A 13082-nucleotide genomic window follows, 5' to 3' on the forward strand; every position below is an offset into this window, starting at 1 on the left:
CTGATAAATGCCCCAAGTGGTGAAGAGAATAGCTTTTCCGCCGTGCCCACAGGCTGCTTTTCCCTGCTGCAGTGAATTGAAGGGGCCCCAGCTGAAACAGCAGATCACGCACCATGTTCTCGGTGCATCTCGGGGTGCTTTTCTTTCCTTCCATAAGAGTATCGTGATTTCTTGGTGGAAACTGAAGGATGCTTATGTATCTTCGTACATCCTTGCCACTCACAAATAATGGAAAAGACTTTAGAAATGCATCTGTGTTTTCTCTGCAGAGAAAACTGAGAGGACTGAGGTCAAAGAAAACTCACCATCTCCCTGACATCAGCCAACATGCGGCATCTACACTTAACTTTGCTCCACATGCTTTTGTGTTATCACTCCTAACTGCTTACATCTGCTACCTTGAGGCTGGAGCAAAGGTGTCCCATTCTCATTCCTTTAAAAGCAGTTTAGAAAAGGGAAACAAAGAAAAGTGAAGACGTTGCTCTAGAACTGAAAGGATGACTGGGGGGTAAATGCTGAGACAGCATGAGTCACGCTGCTTTTCTAGGAAGGGACTCTTACCGTGTACTGGGGGTGGATCACTCTGGGCCCTTTTTACTCAGAATGCTGCCACACAAACTAAGCAAGGCCTAGGCCATGTCCTTCGGGGTAACTGAGTGCAACAGGGCCGCCTGTAACCCACCCAGCAGCGACTGAATTACCCACTACTGAGGCAGTCCCCCTGTGTTCCCCATGATAGGTACTGACCACCCGTGGGCAAACAGCGAGCTTGTTGGTCGGTGCTGGCCTCCCCTCCCTGCTTCTAGCCGCAGCTCCATGTTAAAGGGAGCAGGAAGCAAGGGAAGTTCCTACTCCCAGCCGTGTGTATAAACAATGGTTGCATCAATGCGAATGGAAAGGGACCCTGTCCAAAATAAACAGCCAAAACCAGTAAGTGCTTCAGGGCCTGACGGCCGGTCTCCACCGAGCCCAGCTCTCACGGAGGACGCCTGGAGATTTATTTCCCCTGCTGTGGAGCCGCGGGAGGAGGAGGAGGAGGGAGCTGGTGTGGCCCGGCTGAGGAGGGCAGGCCTCTGCTGCCATGATGGCCCTGACCCACCACGGCCCGGGGGGACAGCCTCTGGCAGGGGGACAGGCTGGGGACAGGAACATCTACGTCCTCACCCTGTGTGGCCCTCGGGTTCAGCACAGGGGTCAGGGCCGTGAGCTGCCTGTGTGGTGGGAACCTTCCCCCAGGACTTTCTGGCTAAGTGGCTGTTACGCAGATGCAGGCCCAAGGGGCACTGTGGACTTGAGGGCATCTTCCAAACCCTCCGTGCTGACTCCACATCAGAGGAGGGGCTGGTGAACAACATCCTCCTCCATATCCTGTTTTCCATATGAAGGAACTTGGGTGAAGAGGCTCTGCTTTTACTCCAAAGCTCTAAGACCTCCAAAAATATTGTTTATGGCCCAACAAAAGCACCTTATTCTTGCAAGCATTGAACTGCTCAGCATCTCTTCCAGCAAGAGTTCATGTATTAGGCAAGGCTGACTTCAGGCCGTGGGGGTGATAAATCAGCTTGGGAGAGCACTGGGGATTAGCACCCTTGTTCCCACTGCAGCAGCTTCTCTGTTCTCCTTTCCCATGGCAAACTCAACAAGCAATCCCTCCTCTTCTTTCCTGATGGTACAAGCTCCTGCCTCCACCCTCCCGTGTTTTCCAGGTGGTTGCTCGATGAGCAGGGAGGGAGAAGAGGAGGAGAGGTGGAGCTGGGCATGGCAAGTCTCCAGTGCCACAGGGAAGGGACGAGAGGGAGGCTGGCTGGGAAAGCCAGCACCACGCAGAGCTGCCAACCCAGCAGAGATAATTGGGCAAAATTTGCTGGGAGAGGCTGCCTCCCTCAGCTCTCCACCTGCTCTGGTTGCAGCAGCAGCAACAGAAAAGTCAGCTTTTAACAGAAGTGTGGAAGCAAGAGAAGAAATTCAGTTGTTCCTGCAGCACAGGCAGGTGCCATCTCCTACAGGAGATGAGCTGAGCCACAGAAGAGAAGAACTGTGTCAAAATCTGTGCTCCTCTAAATCACCAGCCCCCAAGAGAAAAAGTTTCAGCCTTGTCAGTGGTCTTGGGGCACATCTGCTGAGAACAGCACCCCACAAAATATGCTTTTACCCATTAGCAACTTTGAGCACTAATGGAGACCTCGTTTTCAATCCCCCGAGCAGCTTCAAGTTCACCTCTCCAAGTTCCTCGAAGAGTGGTTCCAGCCCCTTCAGGACCAACCTGCTCACCTGGCTCCCAGCCTTCCAGTTGGAGCTTTATTTTGCATGGCATCCTTTAATTAGAGAGCAAGATAGGCCTTGTGGTCAGGGCGCTCCAAGGGAGGGCAAGTCCTGGGTTCCAGTCCCTGCGTCCAGACCTGGGACTTGGCACGCATTGGTGTCTGCACATGAGATGAACCCAGCATTCCTGTTGCTTTTTTCTCCTTCCCTCCCCCACACTCCATAAATATTAAAGCCTTCCGCACCAAGCAAAATTGCTACCACAGCATACTTGGCATCGCTGTCCCATAACACCTTCTAGTTTCATGGTTCAGATGCTCTCCGGGGAGCTGGGACATTGCACTTCACAGCCACCCCTCAGGCAGATGCTGGGAAGCCACCCAGCAGTGGTGGCAGGGTGACAGCATTGCTGTCAGCAGTGCTCTGAAGGAGCCAAGTATCTTGGTCTTAAAGACCACATGGAAGTGTCTCCTCTTGGTGATGGCCACTGTGAGTGGACGGAGGCACCCAAGTCCTGCTCTGCGTCTTGGCCTAAGCAGCTGCTGGTTTCAGCAATACTCAGGCTCATCAGCATACAAATACCTTTTGAAGATGGGACTCAGAGTACACTTTCACAACTGGTTTAATACCATCAATGTGAAAGTGGCTGCCAGCAGGGAAGGTCCCACTCTGCCTCCCGGCAGTGTGTTCCCAACCCTCCTTCTGCACTGTTACTGCTGCTAATGCAGCTACATGTTCCCTGAATGATGGAATTAGTACAGCTGGAAGCTTTTTTGCGCATGCTGGTTTTCAGCTGGATCAGTTCTTTGGTCTGGTACCAGCATTGCTGCAGGAGCTTTAGTGGAGGACAGGGGACAGGACCTGCCCTCTCGGTGCTGCACAGACTTAAGCCAGCCAAGAAACAGCCACCTCTGTGTTTTAAAATACATAGCCCTTTGAAAACAGTACGTGTATTCTTAGTTTGGTCTTAAAAATAAGACTTAAATGCTTACATTTACCTAGATGAGGAATTATTTTAGCCTTCATTAATACTGTAAGAAGAATACCAATGAAAGCTGAAAGAAATCCACGCTCTGTTTCATTAAAACCAGATTTCTCAACTTGTTTACATGGGGCACTTTTTGCATTACACCGAACTTGAATTCAAAAGCCAACATCATAAATGTATACAACACGATCTGCCAGCTCCTGTGCTTTTCCTTGTTTTTGTATAGGCTCGCTACGGGGTGTACTTTCTTCTCAGTGTGAGTGTGACGCTACAATTAATACTAATGGCAATTATTAGGGCACATCAAAAGACGAGCACTGTACACATTAGCAGCAGAAACTAGCTTTCTGCACTGTTGGCTCTGTCTTCAGCACAGCACTCTGATATTTCTCAAAGTATGGACTGGTGATCAGCCATCATTCTCAAAACATTCTCAGAAAAGCAGGGCCACCACATCAAAAATACTAGGATAATAAAAGAAGCCAGGTTTAATTACATGATTCAGACAAGGAAATATCATGGAATTACCTAACATGCTGTTACTGACAATTACAGTTGAGTTCAAAACTGAGACCTTTCTCGGTAATGAAATGAGATTGGTTTACCAGGAATTCCAGGGAGGAAAAGCCTCAGAGAGCTGGGAAAGGGAACTGGGAAGGGACAAGCCCCTAGGAGAAATGGTCTTCAGGGGGTAAAGAAAATGTGTGAAGGCCACGGGCAGCCTGAGTGAGCAAGCAACAACCAAGGCAGGTGGTCAGAGCCATCCTGAGTGTCACCCACTGGCAGATACTCAGATAAAAAATGTGTGAGGTCAATAGAGGTTTGGATGAAAGAAAGGCTATGGCAGCTTTCCTCTGTGAGCTGTTCACAGCTGCAGGGACAGGTTCCTTTGTGGTCAGGAGTTTCATTAACGTATTGAGTTGGTGGCTTTGTCTGCTTCTAGCTTCAGCAATGTAAATAGGCAATTTTGTAACTAGCCCTGCAAAAATGCCAAGTATCAGTGTACCTGTCAATATACTCTAACGAGTGCGTATTTGCATAACTCTTTAGTTAGTTGCATACAACCAGGTTCAGGGAATACTGCCATGAGAAATGCATGCATTCCAACTCCAAAATGATCTGATAATAAGAATGCAATGTAAAGTAAATGAACAACATGCACGAAGTCTTGTAGGTTGCTTATCCTACCTGAAAGCTGAAGAAAACCAGACTTCAGTTCCAGACTTCCAGGGGAGTACGCTCATTCCCCTTTTCCCGCTGACAAGCCTGGGGAAGCCATTTCAAATCTGAGCAAGATGAAATACAATACCTCAGAAGTACAGATATTAAAACTTGAAAAAATGCTTTTAGGTATGCCTAATCGGGACCTCGTGTCTCCTTGGGTCTGCTTTTAGACCATCCACCTGCAAAAGAGACAAGGGGAGCAGGATGTTACACTCGAATATTGGAGAGCTGAAACTCTTTCTTTGCACGCAAAAAAATCATTCTCGGATTCCAGTAAGATCCCCGCCGAGTGCGGTGTAAGTGAAAGCAGCTGACCAGTCAGGCTTCCCGCAGACCCATAAAAAAAAAAGCTGAAAGGGTGTAGCCTATCTAACATATCTAATCTCTGCATTCAAACAGCCTCCATCCATGCCACATCTGCTTGTCGGCAGACAAGTGCTGACTTGGCAAGTCTTTAATCTGCCAGCCTCCAGGTGTTTTGATAAACCACGAATGCCGTCAGCGTGGGCCTCGGATAAATCTCTCCTGCCCCGCGTGTGGTGGAAAACCCTCTGAGCGTGGGCAGCAGCCCTGCCGCTCAGGAGCGGGGAGAGGATGCTCCATTATTGCCCTTCCTTGGCTCCCCGTGAGAATCCACGCCAGTTTGGGGGCAGTTACTGGGGATGAGGCAGAGGGAGCCCCCTTTTTGTGTGCTCCCTGCTCTCCTGCGAAGCCCAGCCATGGTGCACGCAGCTTCACCTTGTACTACCCTCGCAATCCTCCCTCTGCACCAGCACGCATGTCAATGACAAAGCAGCAATCCCACGGCGAGGGGATCACCCTGCTCTGAGTTATTGCTGCAGACACGGTGCCTGCCTTCCTGGTTCAAACACAGATGAAAAGGGAGATGTGTTTAAAAAGGCTCGGCCCCAAGCAGTGCGTCTGTGCCTGTGGGACGACAGCGCTGTTGCCTGTAGCCCAAAGTTGCTAAGGTAAAACAGACCGGAACAAAAAGAAGGAATCACATTAGGTTCGTTTGTATGTAGATAAACATGATAAAAAGGTACAACACCCTAATTGGTGCTGTGACAAACCTTACAAACATCACTAGGCAAGCTCATTTGCTGCCTCGTGATTTAATGCGCAGGCCCTGGTTATCTCTCCTATCTCTCCAAGCTTCTTCTGTGCCACCTCCTGCAGAAGAAAACTCAAAAGCACAAAAACTAGAAGGTGTTTCCCTCACTCTGGATCAAGTAAGTATGAGATCATTTGACAGGAGAAGGAATATTGCTTCTTATAAAGAGTGTTGATTCTGGCAGCTGGCCGCTAACAAAGAGGTGTACAATTACTGCACTCCTATTTGCAAATTTCCTTTTGGAAAGGAGCTTATAATTTAAATCCTTAAAACTAATTTGGACTCAAACTCGTCGTGCAAGTCTGTGGCCGGGAACAAAAAATGGTTTTGCAACTTCAGAACTAATATGTTTGGGTACTTCTGCTTGTTTAAAAGTGGCAACGACAAATAACAGAAAAATGCGTGCAAAGCTGGAACTGCAATCGCAACGCTCACCTTGCATGCACTCTGTCCAGATTTTATGGCAGGTTATAATCCAACGTAATCTTTTATTTTACTTTTTTTTAACCTGCGCATATCATCATGTAAGATCCTTGAGCTCTTTGGAATATAGTACCTAGCACGCTGTTAGCAAGATATAAATAATAAAAAGCAGTGCTTCCAGACAATCCCCTCCCATACTCAGTGCTTCAGGGAAGTAAGGCTGTGGGAGAAATCGCTGCAGACTTGTCCGCAGAGAGATAAGCTGTGCACCAAGTGAACAGGCACAAAGAAGAGAAGCTTCCTATCTTTTTTTTTTTCTCCCTCTAGTAGAACAGGGAGCAGATCTTAACTCCGTAATAATGACGTCCTAATATAACCTTCCATCTGGCCACTGATGGTAGTGCATCTTTCGCTGGAGCTACTGATGACTCGTGTGTCTTGGTGCAAGTGCCTGGGGAGAGAGGAAGGAAGAACAAAGCAGAAAACCCAGATATCTTGATCTGTTAAAAACCTTTTGCAAGAAAAAGCTTCCAGAGAGGCAGGAGGAAGATGACAGCCTAGCCTGACTCAGCCTCATCCACCCCCTTCCAGCGAGTACTGACCGCAGCGAGCCCTTGGCCGCAGCAGGAGAGGCTCGTGCCCAGGAGAGGAGGCCGAGGAGAAACGCAAGCCACCAGCAGGAGGGAAAGCCACCAGAAATGGATACGGCAGCCCACCTCTGGGAGGGGACGGAGAAAACCCGATGGTGCCAAAGGCAGAGATGATTCATGCAACGCACGCCTAATCCAGCACAGCCCCGTCGCCTGTCCAGGACAGCTGCCGATGGTCAAAGCAGCCTGTGAAAGCTGTTCTCGCTGTAGGGCTTGTGCCCGATCCCCCCAAACCCTTATTTTATACATATATACACACACATGCCTTGAGACCAGACCTCGGCTTTGCTCCCATTTGTCCTCCTGTTCTTTTGTATATACAAAAATAAGAATTAACTCATAAACTGTAATGACGTGTGCCGGGCACTTTTATATACTAACTGATGCATCCCATGAGGAATGTCCTTGAGGCTCCTTGGCTGTAAGATCCCTTCGGCTGTAATCAATTCGTGAGTGCAAACTGTTCTGAATCTCATTACTTATTACTCTGCTAATGTCTGGCTTACTGTATATCGGGCCTATTTAATTTCAGCGAGCTAAAAACTACAACCGCTTCTCGCCGTGCGTCTGTATATCCCACTGGTTTGCACGTGGCCACTGTAGTTCCGCGAGCTGACTTTCAGTTCAGGCCTGGCGTGGAGAGAAAGACGCTTATCAGAATATTTGGCATCATAAAGATATTTTAAGTTAGATTCGCGTCACATTTCATTATCACTTACAGGTATCAAAAGCGCTTTACTGGAGCAGACTAAAGGTTTGCTGGACTTGGTATCCAATCAAGAGCACTTAAAGCTATCCAGTCCTTCAAAAGAAAATGTGACTCCTAAAAATAAACTTAATTGTATTATCTAGCACCACTAATGGATTTTTTTCTTCCCCAGTCCAGCATCTGACACACAGAACCCGGGCACTAAAACTTTGCATTTTCATCTTTGCTTACTGCAGTGTCAGGTGCTGGTATTTACGTAATTGCCCGAGCACTTTTTAGGCAAAGTTGCTTTCCTCAGCCGTGCCAGCCACCAGCAGCTCCCTTCCTTGTCCTTTGCGTGAGACATACATCCCTGTTTATATCTGATATTTTTTTTCCCCTCCCCTGCACCATGAGTTTATTTTCTTGATCCTTACGGCCTCAATTCGCTCAGATAACCTTGAAAAAGGGGAACTCTGAAGCAGCTCCCAGGTGGAAGGTGACAGAGTCTCTTCTGGTGGGTGTCTCAGCGGTTTCTTGCCCAGGCTGCTGCCGGTCATGCAGCAGGGCCCCACACAGCTCGAGAACCACGGGGTTGGTCACCCACACAGGACAAACCCTCAAAATGCTGTGTCATCCCCTCAAAATGCCACGTCATCCTGCTAGAACCCCATCCTCTGCTACCCACGGATGTATTTGTAAGGGAAGTCCTCCTTTACTGCCAAATACTGCTAGTTTTTAGCTGCTGATTTTTTTTCACTGATTTTTTTTTTTTTTAGGTTGCAAAGCGGAACAGATGTCGTACAGGGCGACCCTGCACTAATGTAACACTAGCTCTTTTCCTAACGTTACTCATCCTCTAATTCAGCAGCTCGCTGCCTCTTGCGCAACATCTGAACAGCGCGGTCTGAACCTGGGAGAAGTTAGCAGGGGTCCAAAAGTTAGCACCGTTGTGTTAGCTGGTCGAGTCCGGAGTTTTACAAGCGCTTCTGAACCGGGCTGTAACGCGGCTTTCAGCAGGCCGAGCACAAGGCAGCACGGCCAAACCGGTCCTTCCTCTCGCCGTGGGGTTCAGGAGAGCAAAACCCCACCACGAGGCATCCCAGTTGTGCACCCCATCGGCTGGGCCGTGCCCTAGGGCCGTGCCAGCGAGCGGACGCATTGGGAAACCAGGGTGATCCCTCTCGTGGCTCCCCGGACTTTTTCCTGGCATCTTCCCAAGGGGGGAGGGGAAGGGAGGGCTAAAAACATTACAAAAGAGAACAATCATCACAAAGCTTAAAAAAAAAAAAAATCATCCAGCCTCCTGAAGTTCTCCTTTACCTTAGAAGGGAAAGTCTTCTAAAATATGCATTTTAAACATACTTGCAGGCTGATTCTTTTAACTGCTCAAACATACATCAACTGGTGTGATGCCTGGAGTGCCTCTGCTTTACTACAACGCACTAACAGAGGAGCTGAAAAAAAAAACAACACACAACATCCTAGGGAACACAATGTAAGCAAAATAAAAATCCTTAAAGCTAAGAGGAAAAATCTTTAGAAGACAGAAACAAATTTGAGAGCAGTAATAGAGAATGGAATCTCAGTGTAAGGAGGTGCCTACACACATAGCATGTCCCTGCCTGAAGGCTTCGTACCTTATGGAAGATGTATTTATTAAATGGTTATACACACATTTTAATGTAATCAAGTACACTTTTAGTATTAAAACTTACTCGAGGTCGAGCCTAAACAGCAAACATGGTATAAAGACCCAATTCTGAGGCACTTTACTCCAGCAAATGGAATAGTAAAGAACACAGAAAATGAAATCGATACGATTTGCATAACGTAAAACCGATTAACTTCTAGTTACCGAAGAGGGCTGCGGAGGAGAGGAGGCGACGCAGGAGACGGGGGAGGCAAGCGTCCCAGACCTATTCGGAGGCAGAGAAAAGCGCTGCCCGCAGTACATTCAGATACCTCCTGAAAAACAAGAGTCATTCCTAGGCTCCGCTCCAGCCCCCATGAATCGCTGCCTGCAAGCAGCCATGACTCGATCTTCTCAGATTTTGTTAAAGAGGCGCTGACCTTCACGCTCCCTGCTCGTACAGAACCTCTGCACGACTTGGTTGGGAATAGCTGACCAGCATTCGGGACGCGTACGGTGTGCTCAATTCACTCATTTGCCAGTTTTAGGTCTGCCGAGTTACCATCGCTACCTAATCACCCCCTTTGGAAAACGAAAAAACAAAAACCAACCAGCAAATCTCTTACACACGCACAGATTTCTGCGTCTATTAAGGCAGTGCCAGAAATAAGAACAACAGAAGAATTTCAGATGTTAAAAATATCATTTAATTAATGAAACATAAATCATACCAAAAAGTTAAGTCACTTTTAGTCAATACATTTGCATTTATTTTAGAATATACTCTACATCTGAGTAAAAAAGTTTTAAATAGGCTTCAGTACATGTACAACCGTGGAACCCTTCATCCTCCCAGTGAACTGGGGTGTTTGCGAGTCCACCAGGTCCCGTCCCGGGTAAGACGAGCAATTTTAAGCCGGTCTCGTTATTTTCATCGGCTTGTCTTTAGCCTCAGACCGGCCAGCTACGCAAACCGCTCATACACCACGTACAAACTCACCCTCCCTGCCCGGAGAGGCACAGCGCGCCCCACACCATACAAAAAAAAAAAAAAAATTAATAAACTAGTATCGATTAATTTACACCTCTCTCTCTCTGTTTGTGCGTTGGTAAAAACGACTGCAGTCCCGGGAACACGCGGGGAGACCCCACCCCCGTTATGAAAGTAGTGCAAAACAAGGGGGGGGGCCCTGCGGAGGGAACCCCGCTCCCTCCGCCGCCCCCCGTCCCGTCCCGTCCCATCCCGTCCCCCCCGTCCCCCGCCCCGCGCTCCCACCCTCACTGCCCCCAGCTGCCGAAGCCGATCTCCTGCTTGTATCGGTTGGTGAGCACGTTGGCCTTGCGGGTGAGCTTGGAGAGCACCGTGTGCAGGCCGCTGAGGTGGTAGTGGAACTGCTGCTCCAGGTCCTCCTCCGCCTCGCCCTCCTCGGCCGGCCCGCCGCCCAGCTTGTCCTTCTTGCGGGCGGCCTCGTCGGCGGCCGGCGGCTGCTGCACCACGCCCCACTCGATGTCGTTGCGGATGGACTTGAGCAGCACGTAGTGGCTGTACATGTCCCGCCGGGAGAAGTAGGCGCCGGGGCTGCCGGTCGGCAGCGCGGCCTCCCGCTCCGGGCAGACGGCGCCCGCCGCGTCCAGCTCCTCCAGCAGCAGCGGCACGTCGCGCAGCAGGCTGGGCACCATCACCGTCTGGTCCATGTTGTTGACGGCGCCGATGAAGCGGTTCATGGCGTTGAACAGGGAGTACTTCTGGCTGTACGAGTCGCAGATCTGCATCATGACGGCGGGGCCGACCTCCTCCTCTTCCTCCTCCTCCTCGCTAGGCGCACCGGCTGCCCTCCGCCGTGCCTCGGCTCCTGCTTTCCCGTGGGGAAGCCCTGCGGGGAGGCGGGGGTTAGGGCTCGTGCTGCACCGAGGCTTTTCCACGCTCCCACCCCGCAGCCGCCTCCATCCTCCCCCCTCCGCCCGAAAAGCCAGGAAAAAGCCCCCAAAATAACACGACAACAACAAAAGGCACCCACGGACCGCTGGCACCCACCGTGTCCCGCAGCCGCTCCCCGCCGCCGTCAGCCCGCCGCCGCCCGTGTCCCCGCTCCCATCCCCGGCGCCCTATTTATAAGCGCCTATCTCCCGACGAGGTGTTCCCCAGTGCCACCCCCCCGCGCCGCCGGGCCAGATAAAGGCGGCGGGCGGCGGCCCGCGGCTCGGCGGCGGCTCCGCCTCTCGCCCCACGCCGGGGGAGGGAGGCAGGGAGGGAGGCGGGGAGGGAGGGAGCGAGGCCGCGGCCGCGGGGACGGCGCCGCCTCAGGCGCCCGCCCGCCTCCGCCAGGGGGCCGCCGCTGACTGACGGGGCCACGCGGGCCCCGCGTGCAGCCCGCCTTCCCGCCGCCCGCCCATTGGCTGCCGGCCGCGCGGCGGGCGTGACGCGGCGGCCGCGCGCGCACGGCCCCGCGTGCACGGCCGGCCCGGCCCCGCGCGCGCGCGCGGCCCCCCGCGGCGCGGAGCCGCCTGGCAGCGGCCGCCGGCCGGCATCACCCCACGGCCTCACCTCCGCGCCCAGCCAATCGGCGGCCCGGCTCCGCGGGACCCCCAGCCAATCGGAGAGCGGGCGGGGGGGGGGCGGCCAATCAGAAAGAGCAGCCCCCCCGCCGCGTCCCTGGTAACAGGAGGCCTCGCGGGAGCGGCCGCCGCGGGTCACGTGGGGGGAGCGCGTTGCCGTGGCGACGGGGCAGCCGCGGGGCGGGGCGGGGCCGGTGGGCGGCGCGCGGGGGAGCGGCTAACGGCCGGCGGGCAGCCGTTAGGGGGGTGCTGCCTCAGGAGCCCCTCAGGCGCCGGGCTGGCACGGGTCGGACGGCTGTCGTTTTTTTTTTTATTATTATTACTTTTTATTTTTATTTTTAACTTCCTTACGTCCCGATCAGCTTTGATGTGCGGCGTTAAATCTCTCTCATTTAATTAAAAGGCTTCTTAATGTGCCTTGCGAGTCCGTGTGCTTGTTGTTAAACCCGCGAATAACATTATAATGTGTGTCGCTGACAGGGACTCATGGCTCTCTGACTGAGCGAGCCCAAGAAACGTGTATCTCTAACCCCAGAGTCACGCCGGGGCCCAAAGCTTTGTATGCAAGTAGCACTTCCCTAACGTATTTCTTTATCTGTGTCTGTTACTGAGCCGCTTCTGGTATCGGCAAGTCAAGTCCTCCATAAATCAGCCCTCCGTAAGTCATAATTCGAAGCACTGAGGCAGGTGGGTGCTGGAGAAGCAGCGCTGGTGGTGGCCGGCGGCAGCGCCCGGCCGCTTTCCGGAAGGGCTGGCAGTTGTGGCAGCACCGTGCGCAGGGCCTGCCGATGCCAAAACTCGCTCTTCGGCAGCGACCGGGCAACAAACCGCCTTTGTCTGCGGTGGTCCCAGCGTGTGTGCTGGCGCGGGGCTGGTGCTGTTGTTTAACGCTTCTCTCTCACCCTTTCCCTTTCTGAGTCCAGTCGTACCAAGCTCTGAACCAAGGAAACCCGTCACCTCTCATCCAGAAGGAACGTATGTAATTTATCATTTTAATTGATGTCTCTCCATGAGTTTTGTATTATCAGCACTTGTAGCTTAACATGCTAATGAACGGGGTAAGTAGAAACCTAATACGTTAAAGGAATGCAGACCAATTTGTCTGAGTCCCGCTGAGATCTGAGGCATAACTTTTGCAAAGATTTACTCGCGTTCCCCCCGTCGTTCACGTGGCTGCCTCTTCCTCCTGTTTCTGCAGCTCCGCTGTGAAAGGAACGATCCTCCAACAGCAATGGGCACCTCCGGGAAGGAGCACGACGGCTCAGGAAGAGGACGTTTGGAGAAGGCAGTGGCGGTCGTAAATCCCCTCTCTTCCCAGCAAGCACACGGCTCTGAGCGAGGCTGTGGCATGGCAGGGAGCGGCTGCGTTCCCCCTGCGAGGTGCAGAGCCACGGCAGGCTGCAGACAGAGCCTTGCTGCGAACAGGATCGTGGCATGGTGGGAGGCAGCCCGGCGTGGGGCTGCCGGGAAGGCCCTCGGAGCCGCATGGCTCTGCAGCTTGCGCTCGGCGGGCTGCCAAGCCCCGGCTTCCTCAGCAGCATTCC

At 52.1% G+C, this 13082-nt stretch overlaps 1 protein-coding gene across 1 annotated transcript; it reads right to left on the reverse strand.

Moving 5' to 3' along the window:
• Positions 1-9666: 9666 nt before the first annotated feature.
• Positions 9667-11301, reverse strand: MID1IP1 (MID1 interacting protein 1). The gene is made up of 2 exons (XM_080604062.1): positions 11018-11301; positions 9667-10856 (listed from the first exon to the last, which is right to left on the reverse strand). Exon 2 carries the CDS (start codon positions 10756-10758, stop codon positions 10261-10263), a length of 498 nt encoding a protein of 165 aa, XP_080460188.1. The 5' UTR covers positions 10759-10856; positions 11018-11301; the 3' UTR covers positions 9667-10260.
• Positions 11302-13082: the final 1781 nt, after the last annotated feature.

Source organism: Anser brachyrhynchus (genome assembly GCF_964034855.1).
Source record: "Anser brachyrhynchus genome assembly, chromosome: 1".
NCBI classification, from domain to species: domain Eukaryota; kingdom Metazoa; phylum Chordata; class Aves; order Anseriformes; family Anatidae; genus Anser; species Anser brachyrhynchus.

Excerpts from the sequence above, each read along its gene's own strand:
- MID1IP1 (XM_080604062.1), bottom strand. The coding sequence starts at position 10,758 with ATGATGCAGATCTGCGACTCGTACAGCCAGAAGTACTCCCTGTTCAAC.